General features: G+C 41.1%; 1 protein-coding gene across 1 annotated transcript; it reads left to right on the top strand.

Moving 5' to 3' along the window:
* The first annotated feature begins 334 nt into the window (after nucleotides 1-334).
* Nucleotides 335-22787, top strand: MBTPS1 (membrane bound transcription factor peptidase, site 1). Its single transcript, XM_066557726.1, has 22 exons — nucleotides 335-735; nucleotides 1843-2100; nucleotides 2526-2729; nucleotides 3102-3212; nucleotides 4465-4574; nucleotides 4951-5067; nucleotides 6028-6095; nucleotides 6643-6745; nucleotides 7456-7607; nucleotides 8443-8604; nucleotides 9129-9273; nucleotides 10292-10480; nucleotides 11033-11205; nucleotides 11831-11946; nucleotides 13870-14026; nucleotides 14798-14922; nucleotides 15317-15394; nucleotides 16938-17078; nucleotides 19399-19530; nucleotides 20036-20162; nucleotides 20908-21038; nucleotides 22010-22787. Exons 1-22 carry the CDS (start codon nucleotides 549-551, stop codon nucleotides 22204-22206), a joined length of 3183 nt encoding a protein of 1060 aa, XP_066413823.1. The 5' UTR covers nucleotides 335-548; the 3' UTR covers nucleotides 22207-22787.
* Nucleotides 22788-24357: the final 1570 nt, after the last annotated feature.

The following is a 24357-nucleotide window of genomic DNA, read 5'->3' as shown; positions in this document are numbered from 1 at the left end:
GGTGGTCATTGTTGCCTGTTCTCTTGTCAGGTTAATACCCAAGTGTTTCACATGTGCTCTGCTCTGAACAGGGCAAAACTTCAGTGTTGGTGAAAAATTGTAAATGAAATATGAGGAGCTTTTTTCCCTATTATTTCTAAAACAAACTACCAAGAGTGTCTTTGTTTTCCTGGTTTTCAGACTACACAGTAGCACAAAATATTAATGCATCTAATTATTTTCTGTATTGCCCTGCCTTACAGGTTGCCTTGCAATCAGCTTTGCTAATTCTTCTAGGGAGTTAACTTTGCCATCAGAAATGGAGTACAGGACTCAGCTGCCACATCCTGAGTGACTGAATCATTTAATGCAAAATGGAGAAGAAGCGGAGAAAGAAATGAGCCTGTTCACCTGGCTTGACCTGAAAAGACCATGAAATCTCTACTTATTTTGGATCCTGCTTTCAGAATATCCAGTTGGTCAGCACAGTGAAAGCAACGTTTACCGAAACAGAAATGAACTAGTTTATAAAGAAGAAAATTGTGATTTGAATATATGGAATTTTTGGAATGAAACCATTTTCTTCTATGACCATGAAGTTTGCAAACATCTGGCTTGTTCTGTTTGTTATTTTACTCTGTGGCAAAAACCACTTTGGTACCAGAGCAGGGAATTCCTCTCATGAGGCTCACGTGTGTCCTGGATGTTCTCGTCTTACTTTGAAAGTGGAGTTCACTTCAACGGTGGTAGAGCATGGTAAGAAACAGTTTAGTAGTAAAAAAAAAAATCCATGTCATGTTCATGTGTATGTTACTGATTTGTGGTGTTTGTGCAATTGTAACACTCAGGGTTTCTGTAGAAGCACATCATCTGTTAAATTCTCTATATTTGAAAAGAGGAACACTTTTTCAAAGGTTCTTTGTTTAGCTGGAGACAGTGTTCCAACAAGAGAGTGGAGACAGAAATCCAGAGGATTTTAAAAATGAAAATGGAGTGGGAAGGCTTGGGGTGGGAAAGTGTTCAGTAGCTTTTTGTTTTGACCTGGCCAGTAGTATGTTTGAGGCTCTTTAATAAAATGTAACCACACGGATGGGCCTTGAAGGGGAGAGAAAAGCAAGAAGTCTCTGTGGGTTTGTTAAAGAAAAAGTTTGGAAGTGATACTTGCATGGAAGAATGGCAGATAATAGTGAAGGGAGCAAGTGGAAGGCAGAGAGAGGCAGATGCTGCAGCTGGGATGGCAGAGGACAGCAGTAGGACACCTTGACCCTGCATCCTGTGCTGCCTCAGGAACCTGCAGTGAAGCTGTGCTGTGCCTGGGTGCGTGCAGGAGGGTGACGGAAGTGACATTTCTGTGCACAGCTGGCCACAGCCTTAACACGGTGAGTGTGGTGGTGTGAGCTGGAGCTGAGCCTGCTGACAAATCACTGGTGCAGATCAAGGTCTGGGCTGTTGAGTCCAGCTTTGTTTTCTGAGGTTGTCATAGTTGGTGTCAGTAATTTGCACTTAAGCTCAGTACCATGTAGTGTCTTTAAACCATTCCTGTCCAGAAACACACTGAATTGGCGTATCAGTTTGTAACAATAAATCTGTTCCCTCACCCCTGCTCCTCTCATGTCATTTTGCCTTTCCCTGATATTTACAATTCCACCTTCCTTTCAAAGGCTTTTATCCTATTTCTTATGTTTCCAACACCCCCACCCCTTTACACAGTGCAGAAATAAATTGCAAACTTGTAAAAGCAGCAGAAAGGGCCTCAAATTGTGATTGTTTGTTCTAAGTAAAGAAAAATTCAGACTTTGCAATGTGAATTCATGCATAAGCTGCTTAAACACCAGTTCTGATAAAGTTGTGCTCTTGTTCCAGAGTATATTGTGGCTTTTAATGGATACTTCACAGCTAAAGCTCGAAGTAAATTTATTTCAAGTGCATTAAAAAGTGGTGATATTGAGAACTGGAGGATTGTACCTCGCAACAACCCGGCCAGTGACTATCCGAGCGATTTTGAAGTTATTCAGATCAACGAGAAGCAGAAGGATGGAGTGCTCACACTGGAAGATCATCCGAACATCAAGCGTGTCACACCTCAGAGAAAGGTCTTTCGGTCACTCAAGTATTCAGAGTGTAAGTTATTTTCTGTGTGCCTGCATGGGATCTGCTTTGGAAAAGTGTCCTTAGCCTTATTTCAGACCATCAGCTTAGCATTACACAAATGAGAAGTGCCCTGCAGTTTTTCTTTAATTAACAGAAATCTATTTTTCTGGTTATGAAATTGCAAGGGTCTTGTCATATGTTTGCTGAAGCATGCTATTTTTCCATCTACAACATAGAAATATTTCTTTTGCAGCAGTCTCTTACCTGAGAACATGGACTTCTGTATCCATAGCGGATAATCCAGCAGCTTTTACTGATTTTGATTAGAGAAATTAGATTCTCAATATTCTAAAACTTTTCTTGTAACAGTACGATGCCTTAATTTGCATAAGTATCAATTCTATGATGGTTTTCTTCGTGCTGTTTTTAATTTTCTTCATCCTAATTGTACACAGCTGATCCAGTGCTGCACTGCAATGAGACCAGGTGGACTCAGAAGTGGCAGTCATCACGGCCCTTGAGGAGAGCAAGTCTTTCCTTGGGCTCTGGCTTCTGGCACGCCACAGGCCGGCACTCGAGCAGGCGCCTGCTGAGAGCCATCCCTCGCCAGGTCGCTCAGACCTTGCAGGCAGATGTCCTCTGGCAGATGGGTTACACAGGTATGCTTCTGCTTGTTGCCTGAGAACAATAACCTTCTTGGAAAAACAAGTGAAGTGGAAGGAAAGGCTAATTGACTCGTGTGTGTTAACCTCTCACTGGCTGCCAGGTTGCAAAGATTGAGAAATAATTTGGTTTGGAATGCATTGTATATTTATGGAGTGCTTGTTTGTATGTGTGTACTTTACTTAGGGGAAGTTGGTCATGTTTATGATCTTTGACTGAATTTCTGAGTTGGAATATGAGTTTATTTATTACCTATAGTTTACTTGAATTGTAAATTGCTTACTACATTAACAAAAGTTCTCTTTTAACTTGATAGACTAGATTTGCTATGGAGCTGAATCAGAAAAAGCAATGTTTTCTCTTAATAGGTGCTGGTGTGAGAGTAGCAGTGTTTGACACTGGTCTGAGTGAGAAACATCCACATTTCAAAAATGTAAAGGAGAGAACAAACTGGACTAATGAGAGAACCTTGGACGATGGTGAGTCACTGTGCAGATTTCCAGCTCTTTGGTGGAATTTGGTGGACATTGGTGTTTTTTGTGCTTGCTGCTGTGCTGCTGACATCTGTTAAAACTGTGTATCTTGATATTTAAAGCTTAATTTTGCAGTGTCCCAGGCACTTTGTACTCATACCAACTCAGCAGGGACTATTAAGGTTCCAAAAGGGTGGTGCAGAAATGTCCTTGGAGTCATATGTGACACCTCATCATAGCTGTTGAAGAATGTCAGGGCAAAAAGTTACTGTGCATCTGTCAATACATTGCCAGAGAAGGTGGCAGTTAGAGCAAACCCAACAAAGGTGCTTTCTTTCCTACTCCTTTTCATGTTGCTGTTTCACAGTGGTACATATTTCCATACTGATGGGGAACAGCATTTTCCTTCCTTACTGTGTAGTCCTAAACTGATCAGAGTTTGGCACCTTCCTGTAAACTTTTTCTATTCTATATAACTGAACCTCTTATTTTCTACACTATGTTTGTGTTCCTTTTTTGTATCTTGACCCTGACTTGCCCTGACCGTGTGCTTTCACAAATTATTAACTTCATACAGTTTGGGTCAGTGAGTCAGTTGGCCATTGAATCCCCCTAAAGTTCAAGGTAGATGCTTGTATTGCTCAGTCTTATGTGCACCTCCATGGTTTTGTTTACACAGTAATTACTTTACATTGCAGCTCCTGCTTTTGGATAGCTCTCTCTGTAAGTTCTGTGCCCAGAGGGTTGCTGGACAGGCAGATTTGGAGTACAAAAATATAATGTGGGCAGTCCAATAGAGCAAAAGCTAAAGTATTTTTTGAGGAGAGGAGAAAAAAGTGTTTTCTTTCTCATTGGTCATGCTTAACAAAATTTGGTTACTGCAGACTTGGGATAAAAATCCTTTAAGAAGTCTGCATTAAAGTACATTGACTTTGAAATGAGCTGCATTTTCCAAAATCCTGTTTTTGTCATGATTTCATTGGTAACAATCAGGAGTGGATGGACTGGACAATTAATCAGCCAAGTTTCATCAGCTGGTTGTCTGGCTACAGTGTGCTGCAAATTCTGTCCCCACTGAACCTGGTAGCAAAATATGGTTCAAAAAAAAGACTAGGACTGAACCCAGCACTTGTGGTTTGTTGTGAAGTCTGTTAAATTTATGTGATTTTTGCTAAAGGTGATGTTCAGGGTAAAAATTCTTCGCAATGGAATTCTTTGTATTCTGATGTCTTATTTTGTTTCCTTCTCATGCTGATAGGTTTAGGCCATGGGACTTTTGTAGCAGGTGTGATAGCCAGCATGAGGGAATGCCAGGGATTTGCTCCAAATGCTGAACTGCACATTTTCAGAGTGTTCACCAATAATCAGGTAGCTATTTTACATGTGTTTCAATTCCTGCCTTTTCAGGTTAATGCTGTAATAATCCTTTCCTTTGGGAGTATTCCATGCACTCATAAATGTAGACATTGATAAGTGGAAAGGATACAGGTTTCTATTTATAAAAGACTTGTTGCAAGATTTCTGTCAGTTTCCAAATCTGGTATGTTTTTCAGAAATAGGATATGGAAGTCTTACCTCTATAATGGAGCAGTCACTCAAATGTACTGAGTGCTAGAAATTTAAGACCATTGTCAGTTTTGTGCTTTATTTTGGTGTTGTTTTTCCTCTCTGTCTAAAGTCTGCATTGTCATGAAGTCACAGGTTTTTTTTTAATGGTAACTTTTCCCCCCTCTTTCTTACTTAGGTCTCATATACATCTTGGTTTCTGGATGCTTTTAATTATGCAATTTTAAAGAAGATAGATGTACTGAATCTAAGTATTGGTGGGCCAGACTTCATGGATCATCCGTTTGTTGACAAAGTTAGTATGAGGAACTGAAGTGGGCATAATGTTTGGATCTCTCACACAAATGCTGGACTTGCAGAACGACTTGTTTGTGTCTGGTCCTGCTGACAGTTTCTGTGCTTCATTTGTGTGACAGAAATTTTGTACAGTGTACAGGCTTTTAGGAATATGTATAAGGAATGAGTTAAAAAAACCCCAAGCACAACCCAGATGTTAAGAGAGTTATGGAAAATGCCCTTTAACAGAATGCTTGATAATGTGCTAGAAAATTACTCCCATGCAGACAACTAAAAGGACCTTTAATATGAGACACTTAACTAAAATCCACTCTTGGGTTGTTTCTTTAATCTCTCCATGGTTAATTTATTTCATGGTAAAAAAATATGTATGACATGATTTCAGTAAATTTAAGAACAAATAAGTAAAAAGTGCAGGTAGTTGATTCAGCTATGTGCCAAGAGATTTGGTTCAGGTTAAGATGGAATTAGTTTTTTGTCTTTGTAAAGGTCATAGTTGCCTGAGTGTTTGGCCTGGCCTTCAAAAGCATTAAGTGAATTAATTCACTTTTCAGCTAAAGGATATAGTTGTTCTTTGTAAAGGCCAGTTAAGGAGTTTGAAGCGTATAAATTATTCCTTGCTTTTTTTTTTTTCTTTAAAAGCTGCATTGAAATTTAATTTGACAGTGATTTCAGTGTACTCCCCAGAGCATTACTGGAGGAGATTCATAATAACTACTTGACTTTGTCATCTGCAGTGCTTTGTTACAGACAAGAGTTTTTCCTTTGGTGTAAGAAGAGTCTGTCAGCAGTGCTGCTGTCAGGGCTGGATTATTGCAAAAGTCATCTTAGGAATGTTCAGAGCTTAATACTGAATATACAGTGAGATGTATCTTGTAAGGCTCAGAAAGAGGTTATGTCTGTTAGAAAAATCTCTTTTTTGGTGGCAGAGCCTTATTGTAAACATTGTTTTTTGCAGGTTTGGGAGCTGACTGCCAACAATGTCATCATGGTCTCTGCTATTGGCAACGACGGCCCTTTATATGGGTGAGTGTCAGCCACCGCTTCAAAGGGAGCTGGCTGTGGTGTTCTGTGGGTTTGGGAGTAGTTGTGCTTGGTCAGGAAGTTTTCTCTCCTTTTTTTTGTCTCTAATCTTAGAAAGTGACTCAAGTTAAACTCTTTTCCCTGTCCTTATTACTTGCATTTTGTGAAGTACTTAACTAAATATTTTTCTTTGAAACAGTGGAAGGTCAGCAAAAGAAGAATGGCAGTGCTTCCAGCTGACACTTCCCTCTTAGTGTGAGCAGACAGCTTTGGGTACTGATCTTGGACTTAAAGAATATAGAAAGAATCAACCCAGAACAATTTGTGGTGTATTTCTAAAATAAATGCCTAAAAATAGATTTTGTTTTGTCTTCAGGGTACATGGTTTGATAGTTACTGGGTTAGTAACTGCCTGATAACTTGCTGTCACATGTGAACTATATGTATGTGACAAAAATCTGATGGCAGCACTTCTGTTACCAGCATAAACTTATGACTGTATCTTTTGGGTATTGTTTTATTTTTTTTTATATTCCTGTCTCCCAACTAGGACTCTGAATAATCCTGCTGACCAGATGGATGTGATTGGAGTAGGTGGCATTGACTTTGAGGATAATATAGCTCGCTTTTCATCTAGGGGAATGACCACTTGGGTAAGATATTTTCATGGTGGCCGCTCACATTTGCAGCCCAAATAAGGCCTTGGAAGGGCAACCTTTTCTGAGTGGGCAATCCTGTGTAGATGTGTGTTGGAGAAAAGATTTCTTCAGAGATCAGAGTAGTTAGAAATTGTAAGTCTTTAAGCAAGAAGTTAATGTTCTTTTCAGGGTTTCTCATATTAGTCCTGACTACTATTGACATTTTTGATGAATTTATAAATCATCCACTTCCTTTTGATTGATGGTGAAGACTTGTCTGTGTGGTTAAATCTGCAAACATGAAGGTCTGCTCTTGTCCTTTAGTAGAAAAATGCTGGGATTTCCAGGTGCTACATGTGAAATGGCACTCACCTGCCTGTGGAGCTGAGGGGGCGCTTGCTGCACGCATGGTGTCAGATGTGCTTGCACAGCAATCTCGATCAAGGGGGCTGTCACAAGCTCCTGTTTGTGTAGTGTGGTTCTCATTTGGTCAGTGGTTTCCTGCTTAGCAGAAATGCTGATCAGCCTAACCTTGGAAAGTTGGGAACTTGTCCTAAACAGCTTGAGTCCTTCTTTGATTTAGTTGCTATTCTATGATGCTGAACCTCAGACAATTTGGTTGCTAATTTTACTTCTGAATGACCTACAGTTAGTTTAAATGCCCAAATGAAGCCATCAGTGTTCATTTTACATTAGGGCAATAATCCTTTTGTTTTGTTTCACAGGAGCTGCCTGGAGGTTATGGCAGAGTGAAGCCTGATATTGTTACTTATGGCTCTGGAGTGAGAGGGTCTGGTATGAAAGGCGGCTGCCGCTCCCTCTCTGGGACAAGTGTGGCATCTCCTGTGGTGGCAGGTGCTGTCACTCTCTTAGTGAGGTAAATCTTATATAAGAATCTCTAGAAAGATACCAATCATTAGGGTCATAAAATTCTCTCTAAAGGAAACCATCAAATAAAACTACGTTGTGTTTACATGTAGGAAAACAAATTTGGAGAATAAAATCACTGTTGTTCTGCTTGAGACATTACCTTATCTGGCTACCTCTATGTTTCATGAAAAAAATTGACAACTGTTTTGAATAATAGTTAGGTCTTTGAGAATATAGTTAGGGAGAACAGTACTATCAGACAATTCTGTCACATTTTTCAAGAATTTGGAATTGCTGCCCTTCTGTCAGCTGTTGTAAAAGAGCAGCTGCTGAAAGTAGGCACCTTTAGTAGGCAATTTTCTATGTACTTGTAAAGTTTATAGGATGCAGGGGTTTATGGGCGTTATCCCGTTGCGTAAGTCAGCTCTTGCACACTGAAGAATTTGAAAGTGGGAACTGCAAGTCCATACCCTGTGTTTGTCATAGCTACTCCATAGGGATGAGACAAACCTTTGTTTGAGAAACATGCAAAAAATTCAAAATCACCATCATATTTCCCCCAAAAAATGGTGTGGTTTTGTTTGAACAACAGAGGTATTTCTTCCCCTCGGAACACAGATATTTTATTTAGTATATAAAGATACTTCCCTGGTTGAAATGACTGCTGGTCCTGGAGCACATTGTAAGGAGAAAAATTCATGTATTATTAGCTTTTAAGAGAAATATATCAGAAACTTGCCCCTCTTATACATTTGTATAATGAGAAACCAAGCAAAAATAGACAAATATGAACAGAGAATGTTACAGCAAACTGATTTTGTGGTTGTTTATTTCTGTTTCAGCACAGTTCAGAAGCGTGAAATGGTGAATCCAGCAAGTATGAAGCAGGCCCTTATTGCATCAGCACGGAGACTTCCTGGAGTCAACATGTTTGAACAAGGACATGGCAAATTGGATCTTCTAAGAGCTTATCAGATCCTCAACAGCTATAAACCACAGGCCAGGTTAATTTTAATCCTTAATTAATCAGTGGCACAATAGAATTTGCTCTTTTGTTTAAGAGAGCAGGTGGTGCATGTGTAGCTCAGTTGAGCAATCAGTGCTTGTGCAACAGTGAGGACTTGCACAGATCTTGCATAATCTCAAGCATGGATTTTGACCAGAGAATGGATGAAAAGTCATGCAGCAGTGTAGGGGATGATCCTTTTCTCTTATAGACTTAGATGTTATGAATAATGTAAGGACACAGTGGAAAAGTACTTAAATTTTAACTTTTGAGAATAAGGACTTTCTCCCTGAACTGTTTCCTTTTTTGTGGATGAAAATCTTTCCACAAAACTTAAAATAAAAAATAGGAAGGGAAGAAGATTTTGGGGCATATTTGGGAAGTGAGATGAGAGCTTGGTAAACTATGACTGGCATGGTTTATCTGAAATTTTTTTTTTTTGTAGTTATGTGTAGTGGCATATTCTTCTGTTTATTGTTAATTTTTTCCTCTTTAAATTTTCTCTCCTCTGTCCTGCTGTAGTTTGAGTCCAAGCTATATTGACTTGACTGAATGCCCCTACATGTGGCCCTATTGTTCTCAGCCCATATATTATGGAGGGATGCCAACTATTGTTAATGTTACTATCCTTAATGGCATGGGAGTCACTGGGAGAATTGTAGACAAGGTAAGTATTAACATTGTTCCAAATTCTGACTGGTAGTGTTGCTAAAACCTTCCCAGAAAATACTACTTTAGCTGTGAGTTTCTCATAACAAACCTCACTGCTGGGAGCAAGAGATACAAAATATTTGATTAAAGGGTGCACCCACATTGGAGGATTTGTCAACATGAGCTGTCTACAAGTTTTCAAGCAATGCATTGGTTTCAGGGCGTGTAACATTTTATCTTTGCAAAACCAGTTTGAATTAAGATGTACCTAAAGATTGCTTTGTATTCTCTAATAGCATTTAAGATCTTCTGGACAGACCTTAATTATTTTTTTTTTGTCTGGAACATTAATGATCCCAGTGAAGAATGCTGACACTAAATTAAGCCTTTTCCATGGGTCAGGGCAATTTGAATGTATCAGCTTAACCAGGCTGCCAAACCAGTTTTTCACACCCATGATGTTGAGCGTGTTGGTTGGACAGGGAGGCTTTTAATTAAGTGTAAATGTTGAATAGATTTGAGAATTGATACAAGCTAAGAAGACACCTGTCCTGTAACTCCAGCCAGTGTAAATGAGCCTAATTTTAACATTTTAGTGTGACTCCTGAGGTTTATTTTAGACTCAAGTTTACATTAAAGGGCACTGAAGGTTATTAGCTTATGGTAATACACACAGCTGATGCAATTGGCCTGTGTCTGTTCCACTGTTAGCTGGCCTTGTTATCCAAGGGAAATCTTGTTCTCTCACCAATAAATGTTTGCACATGATCTCAAAATGTTAAAGCAGGTTCACTTGGGCAGTTTCTCACAGTCCTGCCTCTGAAAAGCCTCTGGTCTGGGTCATTGACGCTGTCACAATTGGGCTGATTCACTGACACAACACCAAACTTTTGGGCTTGGAGGGCATTTTTAAATTTGACATAATCTTCAGAAGAGCTAATATTTTTACTTCATGCAGAGCAAAAGGGCTTTGTGTGCAAAAAGTAGTGATTGCAAATACTGTGTTACCAGTGTTCTGTATTCTCATTTCACAGCCAGACTGGCAGCCCTATCTGCCCCAAAATGGGGATAACATCGAAGTGGCTTTCTCCTATTCCCCAGTCTTGTGGCCTTGGTCTGGATACTTGGCAATTTCCATCTCTGTAGCCAAGAAAGCAGCATCTTGGGAAGGCATTGCTCAGGGTCATGTTATGATCACAGTATCATCCCCTGCAGAAAATGAAGTAAGTTCTGTGCATTTTGGATTTTCTGGGTGAAGAGTTATCTAAACTGCTTTCTGATACACAAATACCTTGGTTTTAAGGGTTTGCTCTAGCCCTGTCATTTGAAGCATAAGTTAAATTTGGGTCAGGAAATTAAAGAGTATGAGTAATGTTCTTTATAATTGAAAGCAAATTGCTTATAACTTAGAATCGGGAAACTTCTCTTCGGGACCAACATCATAATTTCATTTGTTTATTGTGGATTTTAAGTAATGTATTTTGAAAAAGATTGCCTGAACCATGCTTAATTGTTCCTGAGAAACTTTTAAGATTTTGAGCAATTGAACCAGATCACAGTTGTAACATATGTTAAGTTCTGAACATAATTGCAAACTGTTGAGTGCAGAAAAAAATACAGCAGCAGTTTAGGGCAAAAGTAATCTCTTTGTCCCTTGAGCTGGTACTGGTGACAAAAAGTCGATGTGGTACCTCCAGTTTTTTGGTCTTTTACAATCCATGGTGAGCTGTGCTGTGGGGAGAAAGGATTTCACTGCAGTTTGTTCTGTCCTTCAGTCTAAGAATGGTGCAGAGCAGACCTCAACAGTGAAGCTTCCAATAAAAGTGAAGATTATTCCTACTCCACCTCGTAGCAAACGAGTCCTCTGGGATCAGTACCATAACCTCCGCTATCCACCAGGATACTTCCCCAGGGATAACTTGAGGATGAAGAATGATCCATTAGATTGGTATTTATCTCAGGTTCTATTAAATCAGTATTTCTTGATTGTATGTTAATGATATGGGATATCTTTACTGAATGTTGTGGTTCTGGCCTTTTTCAGAGGGGCATGGGATTATTTTTTGTAAGAACTCCATGTAAAGCACTTGGACTCTATGCTTTTGGTGCAGGGTTGTTTTTTCAGCTCTATGGTTTTATTCATGTGAAATCAAAAGCTTTTAAAATGCTGATTTAAGATACTGAGATTTTTGTTTGGCTTTTCTATTCTGACCTAATTTCTCACAGGAAGTTAAAGGGGACATTTTATTAACTGCTTCAGCATTCACTTACCAAACAAACTTGACAATTCAAAAGACAAGAAGAGACCCCTTGTCTCTTAAGGGAGACTGTCTTCAAAGCAGGAAAAGACTCTGCTGACCTTTCATAGATGGAGCAGGGAAGCATCCATAGGAAAAGTCATGCAACAGTATCTCAGTGAGGATTAATTGGGTCAGTGACAGGACAAAAGCTTTTGGAAACTTCTTGGAGTAGGCAGAGGTGGCAGGTGGACAGGATTTCAGAAAATCAAAAAGGTGGAAATCAGATTTCTACATGCCAGATCTAAATGTCTTCAACACTTTTCTTTTTCTAAGGAATGGTGACCATATCCATACAAACTTCAGGGACATGTACCAGCACCTCAGGAGCATGGGGTACTTTGTTGAGGTTCTTGGTTCCCCATTTACATGTTTTGATGCAAGTCAGTATGGTAAGCATGAGTTAATTGCCTTGTTCTCCATACTGTTAGTTTTTTCTGAAATGACCTTTTGTTGGGAGACCAAAAATGTGCTGAGGGTACAAATAAAAATTCTAGTGGTAATAGAAAAATGTTTTGGCATTGGGAGTATTTATTACTTATGTGCTGATATTTAGTTGTGTGGAGTATTGCTGGAGAAGCTTGCTTGGGAGTTCAGTGGAATTAATGCAGTTCTCTGTCCTTACCATGAAAAAAGAGAGGGAAAGCCAGCCTCTGAGTGGGTTAAAAGCTCCTCAGTATTCAGTCCCACAAAGGCAGAACTGTATTTGCCAAAAGAGTTTGGCACAGTCAAAATGAAGCATGACCTGTTTAACAGAATAAAATCAAAGGTGTCCATCCTGGTTCTTTTTTTATGTTCAGTGATCTTTGATTAGATAAAAGAGTGGATAAAGTGTTCATCCAGCCATATGTGATGGCAAAGCAGTATCTGGTTTGTTCATCAGGAAGGAAATGGGATAGCTTGGCCAGGCAGGGGACAGAGCAAGCTGTCTGTGCTCTTTTCTGCTTCCATATGCCCCTTGTTTAACCATGGCATGCTCCAAAACCCCTCCTCTGCTTTGGGCTGGGCTGTTTTTCAGTGCACTGTAAGGTGAGGGTGCATTCTCCTGAGTTTGCCAGTTCTGGAACTGTTGCCAGTAGTAATCTTTTGTTTATCTTGATTCTTCAGTGAATATCTCATCACTGCTTTTAGAGTTCAGTGGAAGTACACATGGATGCATAAATGTTAGTCCTTTAAAAAGTAGCAAAATAGTGTTTCTTCTGAGAGCACTAGTTTTATAATTGATAGAGAGCAGCATTAGGGGACTTCTCTCTCCTCTGATTCACCATTGTGTTGTTCCTCATTTGATTGTAGTTTGTTGGGCTTTCAGAATTTCCTGAAGAAGTAGTGAGGGGAATAAAACTCAATGATCTGTGGTCCATGTGCCATTTGTCCCTAGCTGTTATTATTTTCACACTTGGTGAGGGTGCACTTTGTCCCATTTCTACAGGATCTTTATCAGAAGGCTTTCCAAATGCAGACTGCCTGGACTTGTGGAATTGGCTTGGTTGCAAGGAACTGTGAGACATGGGGCTCACAGTGGTTTATCAGATTGCTCAGGGTATCATCCTGTCAAGATTTGTGTTGTCTCTGAGGATGGAAATTTCACCACCTTTCTGGGCAATCAGAAAGTGAAGAAGCAAAAGGGCTGATATTTAGAAGCAGACTAAAAGCATGTTTTTAGGGAATAAAAGTGTATTTTTCTGATTGTTTTTTTTTCAGTGATACAGAGAAGGTTGTGCTTGCTTGTTAAGAGGAGTGAAAGAGGGTTGTGTGAAAGTGGCAGTGGCACTTTAGTCAAGCCTACCAGAATGCAGCTGTAGTTTTCAAGGAGTGAATCAAACCACGTTTCAGAGCAAGTGCTGCCTACCTGGCTGCCAGTCTGCAGTAGTGAGGGGAGTACTGTTAGAGCTGGAGCAGTGAAAAACCTCCTGACCAGGCTGCATCTGCATTAGCCCTGCAGTTTGGATCAGTGGTGAATCCCCTCATTGTCCAGCTGTGCCACAGTTTGGCTCAGTTTATGGAGCATTTGGGTGACACCAAACTGCAGAACACACAGCTGACACATGTGGGCATTGAGTTCTTGAGACCACACAAGAAGGAGTCATAAGGAACACCCTAAAAACTTCCTGTGCTGCCAAACTAATTTTGGGATATGTTTGTCTTATATTTTCCATCCTTAAATATGTCTTTGTTAGATGAGCTGCCAGAGCAGGGCACATGGACCAGTTAATTGAAAATGTGCACTTGTGTTGGCTTCTTGTGTGGGTTGTGTGAATAGTGGTAACATCACAGTGACCAGCCTGGAGAACTCCTGTTTCTGCTTTTACACACAGGGACTCTGCTGATGGTGGACAGTGAGGAAGAGTATTTCCCTGAAGAGATCACCAAATTGAGGAGGGATGTTGATAATGGACTTTCACTGATAGTCTTTAGTGACTGGTACAACACGTCTGTGATGAGAAAAGTCAAGTTTTATGATGAAAACACAAGGTACTGGCTTATTTCCAAATGCTTTGGGAAATAAAATGCCATAGAATTGTACATATTACCCTAAAAATCCCAACTGTGATGCACTGTACTTCAGAACTTGGATGTTACCTGGGAGAAGGTGCTACCTTAAGTAGCAGAACTGACCTTAGGCTACAGCTTAAGAAGCATGGCTGCCCATTTTATCATGATTGTGGAGGCTTCTTTGGCACTGTATTCTACTTTTAATGCCAAGAAAAACATTTACAATGAAGAGAAATAAGAAATTGGAGACGAGACCAACAAATGAAAATGGACATGTTTTTACTTTAGGGGAGCAGAATAGAAAAACAATGTGCATTGCAAGAGTATCACCAGGTCATGTACCTGTTACTGAAATTACTGCATGGTTATATTGCATATAAAGAAAAAATATCTCACATTTTTCTTCTTTATAAATATGAGAAACAAGGTATATGACTGTTGTTTTTACTTCAGCTTAGCCAAACAAAGAGCATAAGACTGAATTTCTTTCTAGTAGATTGAAGATTTTCATGCAGCTGAAATGTACTGAGAACTTCTACATCATTACTATTAAACTTTAACTCAAAAGCAGTGTTTTCAGAGACAGCTGCTCAGATGCCCATGGAGTTAAAGAAGGCTTTAAGATGTTGTTCATTATTTAAATGGCTTTGCAAAAGTCTGTATGCAGGAGGACATGTGACTTTCTGTTAGCCAAACTCTAGGAGTACATCCTGTATACTAATAAACAGTATTACACTTTAATTTTTACAGGCAGTGGTGGATGCCTGATACTGGAGGTGCTAATATACCAGCTCTCAATGATCTGCTTTCTGTCTGGAATATGGCCTTTAGTGATGGGCTCTATGAAGGAGATTTTACCTTGGCAAGTCATGAAAGTGAGTACTGGAGTCCATTGCCTACACAGGCTGCAGTGGGCTGTTTGGAAAATGGTTTTCTGCAAGTTTGAGGTTGAGCAAGAGTCAAGGAAACCGCTCAGATTCACTGAAAAGAGTCTCGTAAATGATGTAAATTATTTCTTCCTTTGTAGACTTTTTCATGGTATTTGATTTAGCTTTTCAGTTTAAAAAAACTAAATTGAAAGATTTGGAAAGTGTGTAAAGGTGAGCCTGTGAAAGCTGTGCTTAGCAATACTTTCTCTGCAAATACACACATTGGTCAAAATGTGCAAATTCAGTGCAGTATTCCTGGGAATGTTTTCTGCTGGGGCTGTTGGTAGGGAAGGGAGGGAGTGTCATTTTTGTCTGACAGCAGTTTGGTGATGTCTTGCAGTGAATTACGCGTCAGGGTGCAGTATTGCCAAGTTCCCAGAAGATGGCATCGTCATTGCACAGACTTTCAAGGATCAAGGTATGAGCTTCCTGGTCCTTTTTTCTGTGTTTTGAGTAGAACTTTGGGATCACTGCACAAAGTTACAAAGTCTGAAAGTCTAAAAACAATAAATGTAAAACCACATTGACAGGGTAGGTATTTTTACATTTTCTCATTTTGCCTAGAGCATGTGGCTGATGCCTAACAGGGAGCTGCAGTGTGACTCTCTATACAATTATTAAATAATGCAATATCCAAGTGTTATATGTAGCCCTGTATTGTGGTTGCTGTGGGAACATGATCACACATATACATGTGTCTCTGGAAGGGGAGGAGTTGTGTTGGAATTGTGTTACTGGTTCACATTTCTTCTAAGTTTCAAATGCTACTGAAATTTATCCCCTTGCCATATTTCATTGCCATATTTAGCATGAGTGTTGTGGTAGCTGTGGTGATCTAAAGATATAAATAAGGAAAATTTTAGGAGATAAAATGTCACCAGTGAAACTCTCATAAGGGAAAATTTTATGCATACAGGATGCCTGTGGTCTCAGACTTGAGTGCTCTGTTCTCTATGCATTTCCATTTTCTTTTGTCATAATATCGTTTCATTTGGGAGAGGGCAATTCAGAACTGTAATGGCAGCAGGCAGTTTAAAAAATAAATCTGGTGTTTGATGAGCTTATAGGAAGTGCTGTTCAGGAGCTCTGTGAGCAGAGCTCTTAGGGTGTTGCAGGTCAGGTTTGTGCAGATGGGTGAAGAGTGTTTGAGTGTGAGAGCAGAAGCACATGCAGTGCTTCTGATACAAGTCAGCAACTGCCAGAGAAGATCAGTGAGTTCACTGTATTTTTGACTTAGCAGAGATAATTACCTCGTGGAGAAATTCTCTGGAACAGTAGAGCTCACCTGTGTGACCCTTTTGGAGAAAAGAATATCTTTGTATGACAATGACTTATGTATTTCCTTATGTGTGAGAGAGAAAGACAGAGTGTCAATTTGACAAGTAGCCTGCTAGACCTGCTTTTTCTGTTGAATCCTTTTCATTGCAATTCCTGAGGCAGAAGAGCTCTCTGGTTTGTTTCTGCTGTCTAAACAGTGTCTCAAGTAAAGGGGATAAATTTCAAATAGGAAGATGAAATTTGTCTTTATTTTTTCTAATGGATATAATTTTAGGAATGAAAGATAGGAAACTTTTAACCTAAAACCAGCTTTCTGTAGAATTCTGCAGAAGGATGGAAACAACATAAAGAGCAGAACGTTTTGATTTTAAACCTTTTGCTGAAGATACTAGAATTTTTTATTCAAGGTTGTTGAAGATAAAAAGACCACACAACCTGGATTTTCTTTCTTTGGTGGAGAAGAAAAAAATTTATTATCAGTAGGGAACTTTACAATCAGGGTCTTGGAGCAGTTTCATTTTTATTATAACATCATGGGGATTTTGAAAACTTCTTGCAAAAATGTGTGACGTGGTGCAGGGCATTATTGCATTTGTCAGCTGGAAATGTGGGCTGTGTTGTTTCATGGGTAGATTGATATAGATGTTGTGCAGGCTCTGTAATTTATTTGTGCTTTGCTTTAGGTCTTGAAGTTTTAAAGCAGGAGACTGCTGTAATTGAACACGTCCCTATTCTGGGGCTTTACCAAGTTCCCTCGGAAGGCGGTGGCAGAATCGTTCTGTACGGCGACTCCAACTGCCTGGACGACAGCCACCGGCAGAAGGGTGGGTGAGCCCTGCCCGGGCACTGGCCTGCACTCACAGCTCTCCTCTGGGCCTTTCACAGCCCCCACCAGCAGCAGATGGTTTTTTGGGACTCTGAATATTCCTTACAGGGGCTTAATCTCAGTTCTGCAGAGCTCTGCTGAAATGCTGTGAGGTGCATTGACAGCAAAGGAGCACCCCACATTACATAGCTCTCTGATAAATGGAGCTGTTACCACACACACTTATTTCCTGTTCCATAAGCTTTGGGGGCTGATTTTTGGGGTGGGCTGTTTTGAAAGGGGGGCTTGGTTTGTGGTTTTTTTTGATTTTTTGGGTGTTTTTGTTTGCAGAAGGCACTAACAGACATTCTTGATCTGAAGTTGTGAAGAGGCCATTAGGAGATCCTTCCACTTTTCCCCTAGTTACATCTTCAGAATGTTTATATAGAACAGTGGATTTAATCTTTTGAGTTAGCACCTCAGCCTGCCTTGTTCCCTTTGCAATGTTTTCTGTGAGGATTTATGGTAATGCTCAATGTTTCAGTTGTGCATTATTACTTTCAGGTTATTCTATTTTGACACCAGCTGGTGTAAACATGTCAGAAAGTAGGAACTTCCATTTGTTGTCAAGGCATTTGTTTGCAGCTCTAGGTAGCAGTTGTGTGAGTGTTTTCTGTGGCTCCCAGAGAAGCCATGCTCTCTGCCTAACACTATGGCTGATTCTTATAAAATATTTTTTCTAGCAGTTTGCACATTTTTAAGAGGTTGTTTAGGTTTCTCATAACATGTAAAGCACAAGCTGGAAGATCTGTGGCTTGAGGGGAGGAAGATAATCCAATATGTGAAGTATTTTTCTGCATTTCCACTGAACAGAACTGAATTTTCCTTTTGTGATGAAGAGTACATCTATCATTTTTTAAGCTTTTGTCACTGATATTTTAAAATACTACATGGTGCGATCCGTCCCTTGCCTAATTTATTTAAGTTTAAAGGAACTTACTGCCTAAGGGAGCTCTCTATTTGTAGCTCATTTCTTTCTCTACCATACATTTTGGGGTTTTTTAAGAGTTCTGTGATTTTTCCTTATCTGCCTTTGGGTTGCTTCCTGTGAGTTGCCGTAACACCTGCACATTGGTGCCTTAGTGCTTGCTGCAGGTTATTGAAAGCACATAACAAAAGAGAAGATACATAGCTTTAAATTAGGTAATAGAAAATAATGGTCTGTGACCTCCCTCATACTGTTAAATTCAGTGTGACATCTGAAGCAAGAAAGAGTGGAATGCTCTAAAGAAATCCTTGAAAATTAGCTTTTAAATTGTGAACCAGGAGCTATGTCTCCTGCAGAGACATCGGTGGCTTTAACTGAGGAAAATTCCTAACATTTGTGAATGCAAATCCTTAAAATCTGTTTGACCTCTTTGAAAAATCAAAGGTGAGGGTTTAAGGGACACTGGGATTATGAAGATTAACTCCCATTCCCAGCCAACTGTTCCTAGGGGCAGAAGTTCTGAGAAAAATACTTTGCTAGTGGTGGAAATAGCTGATAAGGCATTGTCCTACTCCTGCAAAGGGAAGCTTTAGAGTTGTGATGTGAACTAGCTGGAGTGCTTGTTCCTTAGGGGTAGCTCTGGATTAAGGTAGTAATAATTCAGGAGAGAATCAAAGCGAGGCATCATGAGCTTTTGAAGTGCAAAATAAACCATGATCATGTGTATTGTGGTGTTGATTGCCAGCCTGGTCTGTTATGCTTGTACCTTTAGCTGGGATGCTCTAGGTTATGCTTGTACCTTTAGCTGGGATGTAGCCAGAATGTTTCTCCTTTGTTTGTTTGTTTATTTTTTAAGCTTGAGAAAGCAAGTGAGTCATGTCCTTGCACTGTAAACACTGCCTTGTTCTTACTTTTCTTTGCAAGGTATTTATTTTGTCCTTTCAAAAAAACAGTTGGTTCTCCATTTCCCTGTTAAAAATTATACCAGAAAGTCAGAGCTTTCTTTGCTTCCACTGAAGAACCTCATGATTTTTGTCAAAACTTGGATGCCTTGTGCAACCTGGAATTCCTGTATTCAAAACCTATTTTTTTTTGTGTTCTGCTCCCTAAAAGAGCCTGGTTTGATACACAAGGGACAATATTTTAAGACTGAACAGTTTAATGCTGTGTTTGTGTGTTGAAAGTTGCATCTTTCTGAAATTGAGCCTGGAACTTCAGGACAAAAGCAAGCGCCAGCAAAATGGATTGTAATTCTAAATGTCATTAAAGCCTTCTTAGCAGAAAGATAAGCCATTTAAAACGTGGCATAATGTGTATCTTGTTTTGGGGCTTGGGGCTGTGAAATCCACAGATTGCTTCTGGCTGCTGGACTCCCTGCTGCAGTACACGTCCTACGGGGTGATGCCGCCGAGCCTCAGCCACTCGGAGCACCGGCAGCGGCCGCCCTCGGGAGCCGGCTCCTCCCTCCCCGAGCGCATGGAAGGTGAGAGAGCTCAGTGGCCCAGCACAGCCCCAGGCTGAGCCACTCAGGGCAGGGAGGCTGGGGCAGATCCCTTGAGTTAGGTGCCAGCAAGGTTGGTTTGCTGTGAGCTCTGCGGCGTTGTGCTGTTTTACTGGAAGAAAGCACATATTGCAGGGTTTTGTTGGGATAATATAGACTGAGGAAAATGTTCTTTTCATAGAATGGGAATGTCCGGAGGCCTGGTTCTGCAGGGGGGCAATCTAGTTACTACCTACAGAGCATTACAAAGCGTTCAGTCTTACCTCACATGTTGCCAGAAAAACTTGGATTAACTGCTGTTGGTAGGTGCAGACTCTTACTGTTTGGTAAGGTACCCTTAGGTTAATTCTGATATTTAGCTGTGAGTCCTCATTGCTGTAAACAGCTCCTGGGTTTACAGCAGCACTGTTTAGCTCAGGGTCAGTGTTGGTAACTTTTATCTTGCCTGTCTGTGGGTAAGCCAGTCTCTCTCTGCTGTGAGTTGCAGGTAACCATTTGCATCGATACTCAAAGGTGCTCGAGGCTCATTTGGGAGACCCTAAACCCCGGTCCCTTCCTGCTTGTCCTCACCTGTCCTGGGCCAAACCACAGCCTTTGAATGAAACTGCCCCCAGGTTAGTATATGTCTTTCTTATACAAGAAGTCTCACTTTTGAGTTCAGCTGAAAATTAATTCTGCTTTTGAATTTCTACTTCTAGAAATTTCTACTTCTAGAAATTTCTTTTGAATTTCTACTTCTCTAGAAAATTACATTTCTACTTTTGAAAGGGACAGCTGTAATGCCTTTTCCTAGAAAAATACCAGATTGCAAAGAGGAAATAGTGATTAATTCCTCTTCAGTGAATAACTCTGACTCACCTAATAGCTACACTATGAAACTCAGGGATTTTAAAAATAACTTCACAAGTCACTGTTGTGATTGAGCAATTCCAACTTTGAGTGAACAGTCTTGGTGAAACCCATTGTCATCGTGTGCCTTGGAAAGAGTTTTCTGGAGCATCTTCTTGGACAGCTCTCCTGGTGCTGTCTTCTCTTGTGCCATTTGTCAGTCCCTTGAAGGAAAGTGCTCAGCACACAGCCCTTACTTGTCTGCTGGTGGTTACTTTTGGAAGTCTGCGTGCAAGAAAGAGAGTTGTTGGTAAATAGTTGCTAATCTAGGTTGTGTCCCTGTGATGTCTGAATTTAAATTTGGAGGCCTGCAAACTGTAGAACCTAAAGAATGGACTGGGTCATCATTTGGGTCCAGACTAGTGAGTTATACATGGGTTGTATAGGTACTGTCACTTTCTCTATATGTTCCTTCAAGATTCCTTGCATTAATGAAGTGGGCAGACACCTCTGTCTTTTAATTTCTTCTAGCAACCTTTGGAAACATCAAAAATTACTGTCAATTGACCTTGATAAAGTGGCACTGCCCAGCTTTCGACAGAACCGACCCCAAGTGAGACCATTGTCCCCTGGAGAAAGTGGAGCATGGGACATTCCTGGAGGTAAATATTGAAAAATATGAAAGTTGCTGTTTTGGTTTTGCTTTTTGCATAAGCTTTGAAACAAACCCAAAACACAGTGCAGCCGTATGAGAGGCCACTGTTTATTTTCAGCTGTGCAAAACATGCATATACTAGTAGGGCCGTTTTGTTTGTGAATAGTTTGTTCAATAGAAAGTGTGCATGACATACTGGGAGGAAGATCTTGGTGGGTGCATTTTGATAGTTGAGGTTTGTTTGGATGCTGTTCAGACTGATGGGTCAGCAGCAGCCCCTGTCCTTGGAAGCAATGGGAACATACCCACTGCTAATTAAAATTCCTTCTGTGAGTGCACAAAAGCAGAATCCAGAAGAGTTTGTCAGAATGGTGCCTTGGGCAAGCTGTTACACTAACAAATGATGTCTAGCACTCAGAACAGCTTTCAGGTGGGCAGCTCTCCTTCACAAGATTGGCACTGCAGGCTGAGCTGGGAGCAGTTGGAAAGCCTCATATGTGCTCTTTTCCCAGTCTGAGCTGCTAGACCAGAGACACCTGTAGAAGTGAAGGGTTTGTTTCTCTAACTCATCCTACTGTATGCACAATCTCTGGAGCAAGCAAGCATGAAATCACGTTCCATCAGGATTTGAATTACAGCAATTACTTAGTAGTAAGATTATGGTCAAGTGTCTCCATCTCTCCTCTAATGCAAAACAGAAGACTGTTGTTGCAGGGGAAATCTGGGCTATGCTTTCATGTGCCCAAATAGGTCAAGGTGGAAAAGCTGGTGCTTTCCTGTAACTTTAGCATCCCATCTGATTTTCACTAATCGGTCTGCAGCTGTTAATCTTCCTGTCTGAAGTGTAATCTGATTACTGGCTGCCTGGGCTTTGAACAAGAGTTAGGGGCAGATCCTTCTGCTAGATGGCATTAGCACCACAAAGCCATCGTGGCTCACGTGGTGACTGCTGCCTTCCAAACCTCTTTGCCTCTCTAGGTATAATGCCAGGCCGGTACAACCAGGACGTGGGACAGACCATTCCTGTCTTTGCCTTTCTCGGTGCCATGGTGGTCTTGGCCTTCTTTGTGGTGCAGATCAACAAAGCCAAGAGCAGGCCAAAGAGACGGAAACCGCGCGTGAAGCGGCCGCAGCTGATGCAGCAGGTTCATCCACCAAAGACACCTTCAGTGTGAAAGCTCTGCCTTGCCAAAGATGACCTCCTGTGGCTGCTCGCTCCCAGTGGAGGTGCAGCGAGCGTGCACCTGACATCATCTCATAGTCTTTGGTTTGTGGAGAGAAAAAAAGAACCTCAGCTGATCGTCTGTACATAAAACTGCAGCTTTAAGCAGCTGAAGCCACCAAAGACTTGAATACTGTTGAAATGGCTGCTTAGTCACTACGTATCCCAAGAGGGGGAAAATGGACCTTTTTTTTAAGCTGACCAAACTAAAATTTATTTGTTTAGAGGCTATTTTCTATATTTATTGTTGGGGAGGGCGGGGGAAAAGTCACTTTAAGGGCCTCTGATAAGGAAAAACAAGTGCATTTTTTTGGATGGAATGCAATTTTCTAGAATGGTTCTATGCTGAAGAGTCTAATGTGCACCATTAAAGGAGGAAGGGACTGAGAGAGACCAGTACAAATCAGTGAGGCATAGTCCTGCAGTTTATTTTTATAAAGCCAACTACCATGATGTTTTGTAATTTTTGGTCACGATTTCACCGTTGTTGGTGAAGCAGATTTTTCAATAAATATGTTATCTATATGAAGCAAAGACAGCTTGCTAAGTGGCTCTTCTTTCCACTTGCAGTCAAAGAGAGCAAATTGCTGGGTAGAGAAGATTTTCATGTCACCTCTCTTCCCACCATATCTTTGTCCTTACCAGTGGTATCCCAAGTTGCAGACTCCTTTGGAGGACTAACTGGGCAGTCACACAAACAGTGCTTGCTCTGAGTGAGCACAGAGTTCTGGAAATCTTCAAAACTCTGCAGCACATAGGGAGAGAGCTCTTGAAGAGCTGTACAGAAAACTGTCATGGGAATGGCACCTAACAGCATAATGTGGTGTCACAGAGATGAAAACCCAGTCTCCTTTGGTTTGTCCTGCTTGAAAGCCTGTGAATTGTCACTGGCTTAAATAAGGATGCAGGCACAAGTTTCCCCTGTTCATGCAGTGCCAGTTAATGTTGCTGTAATTGAAATAGCTTCTCTCTTTTCTAGTGAAGCTGTCAGCTTCTCCCTGCCAACTGCTTTCATCATTGCTCCAGATGAGCACCTTTTCCTAGGAGCCAGGAGCTGGTGGCTGCCTGTATTTGTGAATGGAATGGCAGCCTGGGCAGGTAAGCAGTGTGCACTGGTGGATGTTCCTGGGTGAGTTTGTGGGCAGCTCTGGGCATGGCTGGGGAAGGAGGAGGCAGGGACAGCCCTGCTGGGCAGTCTGACTGCACCCATCCTCTTAGGACTTACCAGCAGGGATGGGGATGGGCTGTGGGAAGTGCACTGTAGGAGAGAACTTTGCCCCATGTAGTCATGGAGCCATGGATAGGGTTTGTGAATGTCCTGCAAAAAGCATTGGGCAAACCAATTTTCCCTTACTTGAAGAGTGGTTGCCTTTTTCCAGCACTTCTCTTCTGGAAGATGCACTGGGAGAGGCAACATTCTGTTGTCATGGCAGAGAAGGCACTGAGCTTTTGCTTTGGAGCTGTTAGTCGAAGTTTGTTAGGGCTGAGAAGATGGTCCCAAGGCTGGGCTGTTTGTGCCATTCCAGTGGGGCTGGAGCCTCTTGCTGCTCCCTTTCTGAGCACAAATCCATAATGATAGGGAGAGGGTTTTCAGCATCTCAGCTGTGACATATGGGTGAGGACCAACACAGGACCAGCCAGCAGCAGCTGTGCAACTTGTCCAGGTTGTAAAAAATCAGTAAAGGTGTGAAATCTCAAGGGCAAGCCCTCAGAAGGGATTGCAGGTAGCAAAGCATAATTGTGATCGGTGTTTTTATTTGTATGAAACAAAGACTGTTCATTTGCATTTTTGTACCTTCTACAGTCTTCAAAGAATAATGTGGAAAACATTAACAGCCCTTTTTCCACCTGCCACGGGGACCCAGCAGCAGGTAAAGCTGCCAACCCACAGGGACCCTCAGGTTATGGCTTGCAGCCCAGGGGCTGGAGCACCCAGATAAATGGGAGAAAGGGAGAAAATTGTAAGGGATGGAGCCCAGAGCCACTGAGCAAAGAAGCTGTCTGGGGCTGCTGTGTTGGTGTGGGAGATGAGCTGCACCTCTCTGGTTTGAGCTGCACCTCTTCCGACAGAGGGAGACTGGAAAGCTTTGGTGCCACTTCTCAG

Source organism: Molothrus aeneus, chromosome 11, assembly GCF_037042795.1.
Source record: "Molothrus aeneus isolate 106 chromosome 11, BPBGC_Maene_1.0, whole genome shotgun sequence".
Lineage (NCBI taxonomy): Eukaryota > Metazoa > Chordata > Aves > Passeriformes > Icteridae > Molothrus > Molothrus aeneus.
Note: the sequence above shows the minus strand (reverse complement) of the source record. Positions and strands in the feature narration are given on the sequence as shown.

Excerpts from the sequence above, each read along its gene's own strand:
- MBTPS1 (XM_066557726.1), top strand. The coding sequence starts at position 549 with ATGAAACCATTTTCTTCTATGACCATGAAGTTTGCAAACATCTGGCTT. Across the intron at positions 736-1,842 it reads TTCAACGGTGGTAGAGCATG|AGTATATTGTGGCTTTTAAT; the intron begins GTAAGAAACAGT and ends CTCTTGTTCCAG. Across the intron at positions 2,730-3,101 it reads CTGGCAGATGGGTTACACAG|GTGCTGGTGTGAGAGTAGCA; the intron begins GTATGCTTCTGC and ends TTCTCTTAATAG.